Source organism: Amblyraja radiata, chromosome 30 (assembly GCF_010909765.2).
Source record: "Amblyraja radiata isolate CabotCenter1 chromosome 30, sAmbRad1.1.pri, whole genome shotgun sequence".
NCBI lineage: Eukaryota > Metazoa > Chordata > Chondrichthyes > Rajiformes > Rajidae > Amblyraja > Amblyraja radiata.
In genome coordinates this window covers 26,084,009-26,101,147 of record NC_045985.1, presented here as the reverse complement: position 1 = coordinate 26,101,147, position 17,139 = coordinate 26,084,009, and the positions used below count along the sequence as shown (strand labels likewise).

Sequence of the window (17,139 nt, the reverse complement as noted above, 5' to 3'; positions counted from 1 at the left end):
GGTGCATGGTTCCTTGAAGGTCGAGTCACAGGTAGATGGGGTGGTCAAAAAGGCGATTTGGCACTTTGGCCTTCATCAGACAGAGTATTGAGTATAGAAGTTGGGAGGTCATGTTGCAGTTGTATAAGACGTTGGTGAGGCCGCATTTAAGATATTGTGTTCAGTTCTGGGCACCATGTTATAGGAAAGATGTTGTCAAGCTGGAAAGGGTATGGAGAAGATTTACCAGGATGTTGCAAGGACTGAGCTACAGGGAGAGGTTGAGCAGGCTGGGTCTCTATTCCTTGTAGCGCAGGAGGATGAGGGGTGATCTTATAGAGATGTATAAAACCATGAGAGGAATAGATCGGGTAGATGCACAGAGTCTCTTGCCCAGAGTAGGGGAATCGAGGACCAGAGGACATGGGTTCAAGGTGAAGGGGAAAGATTTAATAGGAATCTGAGGGGTAACTTTTCCACACAGAGGGTGATGGGTGTATGGAACAAGCTGCCAGAGGAGGTAGTTGAGGCTGGGACTATCCCAACGTTTAAGGAACAGTTAGACAGGAACATGGATAGGACAGGTTTGGAGGGATATGGACCAAGTGCAGGCAGGTGGGACTAGTGTAGATGGGACATGTAGGCCGGTGTGGGCAAGTTGGGCCTGTTTCCACACTGTATCTCTCTATGACTCGATGAAGAAGGACTCTGCAAAATTAGCACAACTTCATTTCGCAGAGAGGTTTTGAAATTTGAAGGGCGAAATATTGATATGTGCACTAGTTAGCGAAAGAGGGAAAACAATAAGATTGGAAGAAAATAGAAATGCTCTAATCAATTGGGCACAAGATATGATTTTATCCCAGAAATGCAGTCCGTCAGGCGAGATGCAACATGCTACAATGTTATACAGGAGAGGATGAGGCCATTCGATCTAACTTGTCCAATCCCACTAATATGCCCCATATTGCCATTTGACTGCTTTTTTGCCCATATCCCTCGAAACCAAAGATCTTTACACCAGCATCTGTCGTTCTTTCCTACACAATCTAATCAGTTGTATGTGGACAAAATGCTGGAGAAACTCAACGGGCGAGGCAGCATCTATGGGGTGAAGGAAATTGGCAATGTTTCGGGTTGAAATGAAGGATCTGAAGGAGGGTTTCGACCCGAAACGTTGCCTATATCCTTCGCTCCATAGATGCTGCCTCACCCCGCTGAGTTTCCCCAGCATTTTTTGTCTACCTTCAATTTCCCAGCATCTGCAGTTCCTTCTTAAGCATCTAATAAGTTGTATGGTCGCTGAATAAAATCAACCTTAAGTTATACATCATTTGTTAATCTCCAGCATTTTGTGCCTATCACGGGATAAATGTGCCTGGAAATTTTCGATGCAAGCATTTTCACGTGCTTGAGGATTAAATTTAGATTTGAAAGAGCTGGAAATAAAATAGCTGGCGTTGGTAAAGGTGTGGTTGGAGCTGGAAGTACTCCCACTGGTTCTAACAGATCAAAACATGCAGATTCTATTGTTGGGCTAATTGTAATTCTAGGCCAAACCTATCTGGTGCTTCCTAACTATCCTGTAGAGCCTTGTGAGGGATTCAGAGTAACAAACCATTCATTTAGTGTCATAGAAACATAGAAAATAGGTGCAGGAGTAGGACATTCAATATGATCATGGCTGATCATCCAACTCAGTATCCTGTACCTGCCTTCTCTCCATACCCCCTGATCCCTTTAGCCACAAGGGCCACATCTAACTCCCTCTTAAATATAGCCAATTAACTGGCCTCAACTACATTCTGTGTCAGAGAGTTCCAGAGATTCACCACTCTCTGTGTGAAAAATGTTTTTCTCACCTCTGTCCTAAAAGATTTCCCCCTTATCCTTAAACTGTGACCCCTTGTTCTGGACTTCCCCAACATCGGGAACAATCTTCCTGCATCTAGCCTGTCCAACCCCTTAAGTTTCTATAAGATCCCCCCTCAATCTTCTAAATTCCAGCGAGTACAAGCCAAGTCTATCCAGTTTTTCTTCATATGAAAGTCCTGCCATCCCAGGAATCAGTCTGGTGAACCTTCTCTGTGCTCCCTCTATGGCAAGAATGTCTTTCCTCAGATTTGGAGTTATTGAGTGAGACAGCATGTAAACAGGCCCTTCGGCCCAACTTGCCCACACCGGCCAACATGTCCCAGCTACACTAGTCCCACCTGCCAGCATTTGGCCCATATCCCTCCAAACCTGTCCTATCCATGTACCTGTCTAACTGTTTCTTAAACGCTGGGATAGTCCCAGCCTCAACCACCTCCTCTGGCAGCTCGTTCCATTCACCCTCACAGCCCCAGAGACCCGTGTTCGATCCCGGCTACGGGTGCTGTCTGTACGGAGTTTTGTGCGTTCTCCCCGTGACCTGCGTTGGTTTTCTCCGGGAACTTCGGTTTCCTCCCACACTCCAAAGACGTGTAGGTTTGTAGCTTAGTTGGCTTGGTGTGAATGTAAAAATTGTCCCTAGTGTGTGTAGCATAGTGTTAGTGTGCGGGGATCGCTGGTCGGCGCGGACACGTTGGACAGAAGGGCCTGGTTCAATGCTATATCTTTGTTTTGTTTAGAGATACAGCGTGGAAACAGGCCCTTTGGCCCACCAGGTCCGCGCAGACCAGCGATCCCCGCACACTAACACTATCCTACACACACTAGGGACAATTTACATTTACACCAAGCCAATTAACCTACAAACCTGCACGTCTTTGGAGAGTGGGAGGAAACTGAAGATCTTGGAGAAAACCCACGCAGGTCACGGGGAGAACGTGCAAACACCGTACAGACAGCACCCGTAGTCAGGATGGAACCCGGGTCTCTGGCGCTGTGAGGCAGCAACTCTACCACTGCACCACCGTATCACTCTAAAACTACACAGGTCAGACAGCATGTCTGGAGAAAAGGAATAGGTGATGTTCTGGGTCGAGACCCTTCTTGTCCACCCGAAACGTCACCCATTCCTTCTCTCCAGAGTTGCTGCCTGTCCCGCTGAGTTGCTCCAGCTCTTCTCTCCAGTCTATGGGACGACAGATGGCACAATAGGCTAAGTGTTCGGCTGGCAACCGGAAGGTAGCCAGTTCGAATCCCGCTTGGAGTGCATACTGTCGTTGTGTCCTTGGGCAAGACACTTCACCCACCTTTGCCTGTGTGTGAATGTGTGTGAATGTGTGTGAGTGTTTGGTGGTGGTCGGAGGGGCCGTAGGCGCAGATTGGCAGCCACGCTTCCGTCAGTCTGCCCCAGGGCAGCTGTGGCTACAGAAGTAGCTTACCACCACCGAGTGTGACTGAGGAGTGAATGAATAATGCGATGTAAAGCGCCTTGAGTATTAGAAAGGCGCTATATAAATCCCATCCATTATTATTATTATTATCTTCCGTGTAAACCAGGATCTGCCGTTCCTTCCTGCATGGATCTACTGAAGGCTTCATCCTTATAGCCAGTTTGATTGGAACATTAAGAATTATGGGCAGTCACGGTGGCGCAGCGGTAGAGTTGCTGCCTTAGAGTGCTTGCAACACTGGAGACACAGGTTCGATCCCCACTACGGGTGCTGTCTGTACGGAGTTTGTACGTTCTCCCCGTGACCTGTGTGGGTTTTCTCCGAGATCTTCGGTTTCCTCCCACACTCCAAAGACGTGCAGGTTTGTAGGTTAATAGGCTTGAGTTGGGAAAAGGGGAAGTACAACGGGATCTGGGGGTCCTTGTACATCAGTCTATGAAAGTAAGCATGCAGGTACAGCAGGCAGTGAAGAAAGCGAATGGCATGTTGGCCTTTATAACAAGAGGAATCGAATATAGGAGCAAAGAGGTCGTTCTGCAGCTGTACAGGGCCCTAGTGAGACCACACCTGGAGTATTGTGTGCAGTTTTGGTCCCCTAATTTGAGGATGGATATTCTTGCTATTGAGGGAATGCAGCGTAGGTTCACCAGGTTAATTCCCGGGATGGCAGGACTGTCATATGCTGAGAGAATGGAGCAGCTGGGCTTGTACACTCTGGAGTTTAGAAGGATGAGAGGAGATCTCATTGAAACATATAAGATTGTTAAGGGCTTGGACACACTAGAGGCAGGAAACATGTTCCCGATGTTGGGGGAGTCCAGAACCAGGGGCCACAGTTTAAGAATGAGGAGTAAGCCATTTAGAACGGAGACAAGGAAACCCTTTTTCTCACAGAGAGTGGTGAGTGTGGAATTCTCTGCCTCAGAGGGCGGCGGAGGCAGGTTCTCTGGATGCTTTCAGGAGAGAGCTAGATAGGGCTCTTAAAGATAGCGGAGTCAGGGGATACGGGGAGAAGGCAGGAACGGGGTACTGATTGGGGATGATCAGCCATGATCACATTGAATGTCGGTGTTGGCTCGAAGGGCCGAATGGCCTACTCCTGCACCTATTGTCTATTGAGTTTGTATACTTGGTATAAGTGTAAAATTGTCCCTAGTGTGTGCAGGATAGTGTTAGTGTGCGGGGATCACTGGTCGGCACGGACTGGGTGGGCCTATATCTGTAAACTAAACTAAACTAAGAATCGGCGTTATTTTTTTTTAGTAACAATAAAAAAAACATCTTGATTATTCTGTGGGAAATTGTTGATCATGAGCGTTCCTGACATCTGCTGCAAAAGTGGAGCCAGAGATGGATGTTTGGCAGAGTATGGGCTGCCTGAGTTTTCCATGGCAATATTCCATGGTCTCTCCGTAATTATTCATTAAATGGCCAATTTGGTCGCAGTACTCCCTCCACGTTCTGGCATCACAGGGGGCAGGCCAGAGACAAGTTACACACACTGCATAAACTTACCATCAAATGGTGCCATCACGCTATATTGTTATAAGGAACATCAGAGGAGGTGGCTTCATAGCAAAAGGATTTGAGTATAGGAGCAGGGAGGTTCTACTGCAGTTGTACAGGGTCTTGGTGAGACCACACCTGGAGTATTGCGTACAGTTTTGGTCTCCAAATCTGAGGAAGGACATTATTGCCATAGAGGGAGTGCAGAGAAGGTTCACCAGACTGATTCCTGGGATGTCAGGACTGTCTTATGAAGAAAGACTGGATAGACTTGGTTTATACTCTCTAGAATTTAGGAGATTGAGAGGGGATCTTATAGAAACTTACAAAATTCTTAAGGGGTTGGACAGGCTAGATGCAGGAAGATTGCTCCCGATGTTGGGGAAGTCCAGGACAAGGGGTCACAGCTTAAGGATAAGGGGGAAATCCTTTAAAACCGAGATGAGAAGAACTTTTTTCACACACAGAGTGGTGAATCTGTGGAACTCCCTGCCACAGAGGGTAGTTGAGGCCAGTTCATTGGCTATATTTAAGAGGGAGTTACATGTGGCCCTTGTGGCTAAGGGGATCAGAGGGTATGGAGAGAAGGCAGGTACGGGATACTGAGTTGGATGATCAGCCATGATCATATTGAATGGCGGTGCAGGCTCGAAGGGCCGAATGGCCTACTCCTGCACCTAATTTCTATGTTTCTATGTTTCCCTCACAGTGGGAACCTTTTTGATTCCGCTATGTGGGGATGTTTTATGTTGGACTCTATTGTGTGTTGTGTTCGTTGTTTTATTGTATGGCGGTATGCAAAAACAAACTTCAGACCTGGGTCTGACAATAAAGTGTCATCGTATCGTATTGTATAATGCTATAAGTTATATTTCCATATTGTCAGAGAGTCATAGAGTGATACAGCGTGGAAACAGGCCCTTCGGCCCAACTTGCCCACACCGGCCAACATGCCCCAGCTACACTAGTCCCACCTGCCCGCGCTTGGTCCATATCCCTCCAAACCTGTCCTATCCATGTACCTGCCTAACTGTTCTTTAAACGTTGGGATAGTCCCAGCCTCAACTACCTCCTCTGGCAGCTTGTTCCATACACCCACCACCCTCTGTGTGGAAAAGTTACCCCTCAGATTCCTATTACATCTTTTCCCCTTCACCTTGAACCTATATTGCTGTAAGCTCTAATGAAGCATCTCCTCCATTGTCAGAATGAGGCCAAGTGCAAATTGGAGGAACAGCGCTTCATAGAAACATAGACAATAGGTGCAGGAGGAGGCCATTCGGCCCTTCGAGCAAGCACCGCCATTCATTGTGATCATGGCTGATCGTCCCCTATCAATAACCCGTGCCTGCCTTCTCCCCATATCCCTTGACTCCACTAGCCCCCAGAGCTCTATCCAACTCTCTCTTAAATCCATCCAGTGACTTGGCCTCCACTGCCCTCTGTGGCAGGGAATTCCACAGATTCACCGCAAACTTGCTAGTGTTGCTCCTAATTCCCTCTTCCAAATCATTAATATATATGGTAAACAGTTGCGGCCCCAACACCGAGCCTTGCGGCACTCCACTCGCCACTGCCTGCCATTCTGAAAAGGACCTGTTCACACTCCTACTCTCAGCTTCATGTTTTGCTTGGGCAACTTATAGCCCGGTGGTTTGAATATTGATTTCTCTAACTTCAAGTAACCCCTTGCATCCCCTCTCTCTCCGTCTCTCCCCCACCGTAGTCGACACTAGTTTCACAGTCGCCTTGTTGAGTCTCATTGTCTGTGACTCGTTTTCACCCAGCACACAGCGAACAATGGCCTGTTTCCTTTATCATAGTTGCATTTTTGCATATCTTTCATTTATTTGTTCTATATCTCTCTACATCACCGTCTATATCTCTCGTTTCCCTCTCCCCTGACTCTCAGTCTGAAGAAGGGTCTCCACCCAAAACGTCACCTATTCCTTTCCTCCAGAGATGCTGCCTGTCCTGCTGTTACTCAAATTTCCTTTGTCTATCTTAAGCTATATCGAAGGTTGTGCTTGTGCCAATAATTCAGTTACAATCTAAATGAAGCCTAAATCTAGCAACTGATCCAGTTGTAAAATAATTTGTTATTCCAAAGATAGACACAAAATGCTGCAGTAACTCAGCGGGACAGGCAGCATCTCTGGAGAGAAGGAATGGGTGACGTTTCGGGTCGGGACAACTTCTTCAGATCGAGAGTCAGGGTGGAGGGAGACACAGAGATAAGGAAGCGTAAGGCGTGAAAAGGAGACATCAAAGTGGACAACCTGTTGTCTGGAGTATTGTCTACAGTTTTGGTCTCCTAATTTGAGGAAGGACATCCTTGTGATTGGGGCAGTGCAGCGTAGGTTCACGAGATTAATCCCTGGGATGGCGGGACTGTCATATGAGGAAAGAATGAAAAGACTAGGCTTGTATTCACTGGAGTTTAGAAGGATGAGGGGGGTATCTTATAGAAACATATACAATTATAAACGGACGGGACAAGCTAGATGCAGGACAAATGTTCCCAATGTTGGGCGAGTCCAGAACCAGGGGCCACACAGTCTTAGAATAAAGGGGAGGTCATTTTAGACTGAGGTGAGAAAAAACTTTTTCACCCGGAGAGTTGTGAATTTGTGGAATTCCCTGCCACAGAGGGCAGTGGAGGCCAAATCACTGGATGGATTTAAGAGAGAGTTAGATAGAGCTCTAGGGGCGAGTGGAGTCAAGGGATATGGGGAGAAGGCAGGCACGGGTTACTGATTGGGGACGATCAGCCATGATCACAATGAATGGCGGTGCTGCCTCGAAGGGCCGAATGGCCTCCTCCTGCACCTATTGTCTATGTTTCTATGTTTAACTTGTGGACTGGGTGATAAGAAGCAGTGCTTCCGGTAACCAGCAGATGGCAGTACCTTGAGTCCCTGAACTCCTCAATATCACAATCAATTCTATCAGTGTGAAGAAGGGCCTCGACCCAAAACGTCACCCATTCCTTCTCTCCAGAGATGCTGCCCGTCCCGCTGAGTTACTCCGGGATTTTGTGTCTCAATATCTCTATCAGGGCTGAGAAACATGGGATCAGAAATTGGGAAAGATTTTGTAGCCAGGTTTAGGAACATTCCCCATGAGATAAACTCGGGCAAGTCGACTTGAGGGGGTGCAAGCGCATTAATTAACAAACAACACTTACGGACCACTTTCCATTCCTGCCTGAGGAAGGGTCTCGACCCGAAACGTCGCCCATTCCTTCTCGCCAGAGAGAAACATAGACAATAGGTGCAGGAGGAGGCCATTCAGCCCTTCGAGCCAGCACCGCCATTCAATATGATCACGGCTGATCATCCACAATCAGTACCCCGTTCCTGCTTTCTCCCCATATCCCTTGATTCCGTTAGCCCTAAGAGCTAAATCTAACTCTCTCTTGAAAACGTCCAATGAATTGGCCTCCACTGCCTTCTGTGGCAGAGAATTCCACAGATTCACAACTCTCTGGGTGAAAACGTTTTTCCTCATCTCAGTCCTAAATGGCCGACCCCTTATTCTTAAACTATGTGACCCCTGGTTCTGGACTCCCCCAACATCGGGAACATTTTTCCTGCATCTAGCCCGTCCGATCCCTTAAGAATGTTTCTATAAGATCTCTAATTTTCTATAAGATGCTGCCTGTCCCGCTGAGTTACTCCAGCCATTTTGTGTCTGTCTGTGGCGGGTCTTAGTTCAATTCAGAGATACAGCGCGGAAACAGGCCCTTCGGCCCACCGGGTCCGTGCCGACCAGCGATCCCCGCACACTAACACTATCCTGCACACACTAGGGACAATTTTACACTTATACCAATATACAAACTCAATAGACAATAGGTCTCACTAGGGCTCTGTACAGCTGCAGAACGACCTCTTTGCTCCTATAATCGATTCCTCTTGTTATAAAGACCAACATGCCATTCGCTTTCTTCACTGCCTGCTGTACCTGCATGCTTACTTTCATCGACTGATGTACAAGGACCCCCAGATCCCGTTGTACCCGTTACCACATGATCTGGATGATGGTGTGGTAAATTGGATTAGTAAGTATGCAGATGATACTAAGATAGGTGGGGTTGCGGGTAATGAAGTAGAGTTTCAAAGTCTACAGAGAGATTTATGCCAGTTGGAAGAGTGGGCTGAAAGATGGCAGATGGAGTTTAATGCTGATAAGTGTGAGGTGCTACATCTTGGCAGGACAAATCAAAATAGGACGTACATGGTAAATGGTAGGGAATTGAAGAATGCAGGTGAACAGAGGGATCTGGGAATAACTGTGCACAGTTCCATGAAAGTGGAATCTCATGTAGATAGGGTGGTAAAGAAAGCTTTTGGTGTGCTGGCCTTTATAAATCAGAGCATTGAGTATAGAAGTTGGGATGTAATGTTAAAATTGTACAAGGCATTGGTGAGGTCAATTCTGGAGTATGGTGTACAATTTTGGTCGCCTAATTATAGGAAGGATGTCAACAAAATAGAGAGAGTACAGAGGAGATTTACTAGAATGCTGCCTGGGTTTCAGCAACTAAGTTACAGAGAAAGGTTGAACAAGTTAGGGCTTTATTCTTTGGAGCGCAGAAGGTTAAGGGGGGACTTGATAGAGGTTTTTAAAATGATGAGAGGGATAGACAGAGTTGACGTGGAAAAGCTTTTCCCACTGAGAGTAGGGAAGATTCAAACAAGGGGACATGACTTGAGAATTAAGGGACAGAAGTTTAGGGGTAACATGAGGGGGAACTTCTTTACTCAGAGAGTGGTAGCTGTGTGGAATGAGCTTCCAGTGAAGGTGGTGGAGGCAGGTTCGTTTTTATCATTTAAAAATAAATTGGATAGTTATATGGATGGGAAAGGAATGGAGGGTTATGGTCTGAGCGCAGGTATATGGGACTAGGGGAGAATATGTGTTCGGCACGGACTAGAGGGGTCGAGATGGCCTGTTTCCGTGCTGTAATTGTTATATGGTTATATGGTTATACTTCCCCTTTTCCCAACTCAAGCCAATTAACCTACAAACCTGCACGTCTTTGGAGTGTGGGAGGAAACCGAAGATCTCGGAGAAAACCCACGCAGGTCACGGGGAGAACGTGCAAACTCCGTACAGACAGCACCCTTAGTCGGGATTGAACCTGGGTCCCCGGCGCTGCATTCGCTGTAAGGCAGCAACTCTACCGCTGCGCCACCGTGACTGCCCAGTGTGGGAGGGCTGGCGTTCACCACCTACCTATTGATGATGCCTTTGATCTGGCCGTCCTTTTCCTCCTGTTGCCGGCGGAGACGGGTCTCGCTCTCGTCCAGACGGGACTGGTATTCCCGCAGGATCTTCCCCGTCTGCTCCTCCTGCGACATCAGCCGCCGCTCGTACTCCTCCAGCTTCCGGTTGGACATCTGCAGCCGCTCCTTGAGGGAGAGTATCTCCTCCTCGTACTGAGTCTGTTGCCCCTGCATGTATACGGAGGAGGCAGGGGAGACCGATTACACGTAACCGGCGTATGTACCGATCCGCGGGCTGCCCACTATCTCCCTGTAACCATAACCACCCCTCGACCCGAGTGGAGTTCTCTGCCACAGAAGGCAGTGGAGGCCAATTCACTAGGGCTCTGTACAACTGCAGAAGGACCTCTTTGCTCCTATATTCGATTCCTCTTGTTATAAAGGCCAACATGCCATTCGCTTTCTTCACTGCCTGCTGTACCTGCATGCTTACTTTCATAGACTGATGTACAAGGACACCCAGAACAGGTTGAACAAGTTAGGGCTTTATTCTTTGGAGCGCAGAAGGTTAAGGGGGGACTTGATAGAGGTCTTTAAAATGATGAGAGGGATAGACAGAGTTGACGTGGAAAAGCTGTTCCCACTGAGAGTAGGGAAGATTCAAACAAGGGGACATGACTTGAGAATTAAGGGACTGAAGTTTAGGGGTAACATGAGGGGGAACTTCTTTACTCAGAGAGTGGTAGCTGTGTGGAATGAGCTTCCAGTGAAGGTGGTGGAGGCAGGTTCGTTTTTATCATTTAAAAATAAATTGGATAGTTATATGGACGGGAAAGGAATGGAGGGTTATGGTCTGTGCGCAGGTATATGGGACTAGGGGAGAATACGTGTTCAGCACGGACTAGAAGGGTCGAGATGGCCTGTTTCCGTGCTGTAATTGTTATATGGTTATATGGTTCACTGGATGTTTTCAAGAGAGGGTTAGGGGCCTGTCCCACTCGGGCATCATTTGCGTGTCATTTACGCGACATCATTATTGCGTCGTGACGCGCCCGTGATGGCGTGCATTACGCACGCATGGTGCATGGTGACATAGGCAGTGATGCGTGGTCGCGCACGGCGCCCCAGGATTTTGGGATTCACAAAATCTTCGTGCGCCACCTGTGTGACACCCAAGTGGGAGAGGCCCTTTAGATTTAGCTCTTGAGGCGGACAGAATCAGGGGATATGGGGAGAAGGCAGGAACAGGGTACTGATTGTGGATGTTCAAAAGGGAACTGCAGATGCTGGAATATCGAAGGTACACAAAATTGCTGGGGAAACTCAGCGGGTGCAGCAGCATCTATGGAGCGAAGGAAATAGGCGACGTTTCGGGCCGAAACCCTTCTTCAGACTGATAGGGGGTGGGGAAAGAAAGAAGGACAAAGGGAGGAGGAGGAGGAGCCCGAGGGCGGGCGGATGGGAGGGTGGGAGGAGACAGCTAGAGGGTGAAGGAAGGGGAGGAGACAGCACGGGCTAGCCAAATTGGGAGAATTCAATGTTGATGCCATAAGGACGCAAGGTACCCCAGGACGGAATATGAGGTGCTGTTCCTCCAATTTCCGCTGTTGCTCACTCTGGCAATGGAGGAGACCCAGGACAGAGAGGTCGGATTGGGAATGGGAGGGGGAGTTGAAGTGCTGAGCCACCGGGAGGTCAGGTAGGTTATTGCGGACTGAGCGGAGGTGTTCGGCGAAACGGTCGCCCAACCTACGCTTGGTCTCACCGATGTAAATCAGCTGACATCTAGAGCAGCGGATGCAGTAGATGAGGTTGGAGGAGATACAGGTGAACCTTTGTCGCACCTGGAACGACTGTGGATGATCAGCCACGATTACAGTGAATGGCGGTGCTGGCTCAAAGGGCCGAATGGCCTCCTCCTGCACCTAGTGACTATGGTTCCATGGCTTGAGAGGCTTGGCAGCGGTCTACATCTGTGCTGGGATAAAGGCTAATGTTCCAATAAGTCTCAGACCTCACATTAATGTTTTATTTAGCTTAAGAGATACAGCGCAGAAACAGGCCTCTGGGCCCACACAGTCAGCGCCGACCAGCGATTCCCCCACGTTAATACTACCCTACACCGACCAGGGACAATGTTACAACTTCTAGACTTTAGAGAGAAATTCTGCATTTGCTTTGGTTTAGTTTAATTTTGGTGGAGTTAGTTGCAGGGATACAAGCGAGGGAACTGGCCCTTCGACCCACCGAGTCCCCGTCGACTGGCAATCCCCGCAAAATCCTCCACACACACACACACTAGGGACAATTGACATTTATACCAAGCCAATTATCCTACAAACCTGCACGTCTTTGGAGTGTGGGAGGGATCGGAAGATTATCTAAATGGTGGCCGACTAGGAAAAGGGGAGATGCAGCGAGACCTGGGTGTCATGGTACACCAGTCATTGAAAGTAGGCATGCAGGTGCAGCAGGCAGTGAAGAAGGCGAATGGTGTGTTAGCATTCATAGCAAAAGGATTTGAGTATAGGAGCAGGGAGGTTCTACTGCAGTTGTACAGGGTCTTGGTGAGACCACACCTGGAGTATTGCGTACAGTTTTGGTCTCCAAATCTGAGGAAGGACATTATTGCCATAGAGGGAGTGCAGAGAAGGTTCACCAGACTGATTCCTGTGATGTCAGGACTGTCTTATGAAGAAAGACTGTATAGACTCGGTTTATACTCTCTAGAATTTAGGAGATTGAGAGGGGATCTTATAGAAACTTATAAAATTCTTAAGGGGTTGGACAGGCTAGATGCAGGAAGATTGCTCCCGATGTTGGGGAAGTCCAGGACAAGGGGTCACAGCTTAAGGATAAGGGGGAAATCCTTTAAAACCGAGATGAGAAGAACTTTTTTCACACAGAGAGTGGTGAATCTCTGGAACTCTCTGCCACAGAAGGCAGTTGAGGCCACAGTTCATTGGCTATATTTAAGAGGGAGTTAGATGTGGCCCTTGTGGCTAAGGGGATCAGGGGGTATGGAGAGAAGGCAGGTACGGGATACTGAGTTGGATGATCAGCCATGATCATATTGAATGGCGGTGCAGGCTCGAAGGGCCGAATGGCCTACTCCTGCACCTATTGTCTATGTTTCTATCTTGGAGAAAACCCACGCTGGTCACGGGGAGAGCGTGCAAACGGATACAGACAGCGCCCGTAGTCGGGATGGAACCCGGGTGTCTGGCGGTGTGAGGCAGGGACTCTACAGCCGGGCCACCGCGGCACCGTGAATGGTTCAAGAATTCCACAAAGTTGCGCGCGCCTTATGGGCCTGTCCCACTTGCCGATTTTTTAAGCAACCGCCGGCGACTGTCATAGTCGTAGCTGGTCGGCGAAAAACCAGCGACAGCCTACGTCATTCTGGCGACAACCTACGTCAAGCTACGCTCATTGGCGTCAAACCCAGTCGTGTTGAAAAGTTAGCGGCGACCAGAAAGACGCTACGACTTTTGCGCGACCGAGGAGACGACTCACGGCGACCACCAGCGACACAAACTAGTCGCCTGTTGGTGGCGGAGAAACATCGCCTAAGTTGGACAAGCCCATTACTTCCCGAACCGCCGACAACCCCCTCGCCAACACGGTCCCGTTTTCACCTTGCTCTCGTCCATGGATTTGGAGTATTCCCGCAGTTTGTACTCTTCCCGTTCCAGGTGCGAGCTCTCGATGTCGGCGGAGAGGTGGGTCATGTTGGTCACCCAGGCGACTGTCCGCTCAGACGGGGTGACGGGGTGCAGCGTGGATGGGGAGTGGGAGGCCTGGGGGGGGGGAGGGGGAGACAGAACAGGCAGTAGTCACAAATAACGTCAGCAGTCTGAAGCAATGTGAAAGGCACTTTACACATCGTAGCTCAATATCCCCATCGACAGAACGACCACCCTACGATACGATAGAACTTGGTTCATCCCAGCAGGGAAATTCATCTGCCCACAGTCATAAAAACACAAGAGACATGAAATTAAAGTTACAAGTGGAAAGGATAGGGGATGTACAGAGATTGGGGGAGGGGGGGAGTCAGTCTACCCCACGACAGAAGGGGAAGAGTTGTACAGTTTGATAGCCACAGGGAAGAAGGATCCCCTGTGGCGTTCTGTGCTGCATCTTGGTGGGAACCAGTCTGTTGCTGAAGGAGCTCCTCAGGTTGACCAGTGTGTGATGGAGGGGGTGAGCTGTATTGTCCAAGATGCCTTTCATATATTCATCAGTGCGTAAGTGATAGGAGCCCAATTAGACCATTTGGCTGATCTATCTCTCCCTCCTAACCCCATTCTCCCCATAACCCCTGACACCCGTACTAATCAAGTGCAGGCTTGTAGCTTAATTGGCTTCTGTGGGTTGTCCCTAGAGTGTAGGATAGAACTAGTGTACGGGGTGATTGTAGGTCGGGGTGGACCTGGTGGGCTGAAGGGCCTGTTTCCACACTGTATCTCTAAACTAATCTGCAATTTTTTCCCCTCGTACCCAAGTCTAACAGTGGATCGAACCCGGGTCTCCGGCCCTGCAAGCGCTGCAAGGCAGCAACTCTACCGCTGCACCACCGTACACCGTACACCAGTCATTGAAAGTAGGCATGCAGGTGCAGCAGGCAGTGAAGAAAGCGAATGGTATGTTAGCTTTCATAGCAAAAGGATTTGAGTATAGGAGCAGGGAGGTTCTACTGCAGTTGTACAGGGTCTTGGTGAGACCACACCTGGAGTATTGCGTACAGTTTTGGTCTCCAAATCTGAGGAAGGACATTATTGCCATAGAGGGAGTGCAGAGACGGTTCACCAGACTGATTCCTGGGATGTCAGGACTGTCTTATGAAGAAAGACTGGATAGACTTGGTTTATACTCTCTAGAATTTAGGAGATTGAGAGGGGATCTTATAGAAACTTACAAAATTCTTAAGGGGTTGGACAGGCTAGATGCAGGAAGATTGCTCCCGATGTTGGGGAAGTCCAGGACAAGGGGTCACAGCTTAAGGATAAGGGGGAAATCCTTTAAAACCGAGATGAGAAGAACTTTTTTCGCACAGAGAGTGGTGAATCTCTGGAACTCTCTGCCACAGAGGGTAGTCGAGGCCAGTTCATTGGCTATATTTAAGAGGGAGTTAGATGTGGCCCTTGTGGCTAAGGGGATCAGAGGGTATGGAGAGAAGGCAGGTACGGGATACTGAGTTGGATGATCAGCCATGATCATAATGAATGGCGGTGCAGGCTCGAAGGGCCGAATGGCCTACTCCTGCACCTGTTGTCTATGTTTCTATGTTTCTATGTAATATGGCATCTGCTGTTCCCTCCCACACACAGAGTCCAATCAAAGACAGTCCGAGGGTCCCCGATGAGGCAGATAGTAGTTCAGAACGGCTCGCTCTCTCTCTCTCTGATGGTTCAGTGGCCTTGTATTCACTGGAGTTTAGAAGGATGAGAGGGTATCTTATAGAAACATATAAAATTCTTAAAGGATTGGACAGGTTGGATGCAGGAAAAATGTTCCCGATGTTGGGGGAGTCCAGAACCAGGGGTCACACAGTTTAAGAATAAGGGGTCGGCCATTTAAGACTGAGATGAGGAAAAACTTTTTCACCCAGAGAGTTGTGAATCTGTGGAATTCTCTGCCACAGAAGGCAGTGGAGGCCAATTCACTGGATGTTTTCAAGAGGGAGTTAGATTTAGCTCTTATGGGCTAATGGGATTAAGGGATATGGGGAGAAAGCAGGAACGGGGAACTGATTGTGGATGATCAGCCATGAGTATGGAAGTGAGGTCAACCAATTGACCAAATGGTGCCAGCACAACAACCTGGCTCTCAACACCAGCAAAACCAAGGAACTGATTGTATACTTTGGAAGGGGTAGGATAGGGACACAGAGAGAGTTAGATACAGTTCTTAGGGATAACGGAATCAAGGGATATGGGGAGAAGGGAGGAACGGGGTACTGATTGGGGATGATCAGCCACGATCACATTGAATGGCTCGAAGGGCTCCTGTGGGGTGGGAGATTGCAACCTTCACGTGGTCCGCCCTGTTTCGCTGAATGCAACCAATCAATCAAGTAAGATCAAATAGAACAAGTTGTCGTACAACTTTAGGCTGTGCACGCCATACGCAAGAAGAAGAAGCCTACCTCTGTGCCTATCAGTCTCTATTTTCTATGATAACAGTTCCTTCGATAGAAACATAGAAAATAGGTGCAGGAGTAGGCCATTCAGCCCTTCGTGCCTGCACCGCCATTCAATATGATCATGGCTGATCATCCAACTCAGTATCCTGTACCTACCTTCTCTCCATACCCCCTGATCCCTTTAGCCACAAGGGCCACATCTAACTCCCTCTTAAATATAGCCAATGAACTGGCCTCAACTACCTTCTGTGGCAGAGAATTCCAGAGATTCACCACTCTCTGTGTGAAAAATGTTTTTCTCATCTCTGTCCTAAAAGATTTCCCCCTTATCCTTAAACTGTGTGACCCCTTGTTCTGGACTTCCCCAACATCGGGAACAATCTTCCTGCATCTAGCCTGTCCAACCCCTTAAATATTTTGTAGGTTTCTCCCTTCCTCCCTTCTCCCCATATCCCTTGATTCCGTTAGCCCTAAGAGCTGTATCTAACTCTCTCTGTGTCCCTATCCTACCCCTTCCAAAGTCCACAATCTTCTAAATTCTAGCGAGTACAAGCCGAGTCTAGCCAGTCTTTCTTCATATGAAAGTCCTGCCATCCCAGGAATCAGTCTGGTGAACCTTCTCTGTACTCCCTCTATGGCAAGAATGTCTTTCCTCAGATTAGGAGACCAAAACTGTACGCAATACTCCAGGTGTGGTCTCACCAAGACCCTGTACAACTGCAGTAGAACCTCCCTGCTCCTATACTCAAATCCTTTTGCTATGAAAGCTAACATACCATTCGCTTTCTTCACTGCCTGCTGCACCTGCATGCCTACTTTCAATGACTGGTGTACTTGCAGTAGAACCTCCCTGCTCCTATTCTAGCGAGTACAAGCCGAGTCTATCCAGTCTTTCCTCATATGAAAGTCGGCCCGGCCTCGTACCTGTTTGTTGATGGCAGATTTGGGGGCT

At 48.4% G+C, this 17,139-nt stretch overlaps 1 protein-coding gene across 1 annotated transcript in view; it reads right to left on the bottom strand.

Moving 5' to 3' along the window:
• The window catches only part of LOC116990205 (ras/Rap GTPase-activating protein SynGAP-like), a 44,621-nt gene extending 27,488 nt beyond the window's left edge, over positions 1-17,133 (bottom strand). The window contains exons 1-3 of the mRNA XM_033047750.1: positions 17,112-17,133; positions 13,678-13,839; positions 10,050-10,258 (exon numbers count right to left, since the gene is read on the bottom strand). Coding sequence (XP_032903641.1) covers positions 10,050-10,258; positions 13,678-13,770 — 302 coding nt within the window. The 5' untranslated portion in view covers positions 13,771-13,839; positions 17,112-17,133. The remainder of the gene's footprint in view (positions 1-10,049; positions 10,259-13,677; positions 13,840-17,111) is intronic.
• Positions 17,134-17,139: the final 6 nt, after the last annotated feature.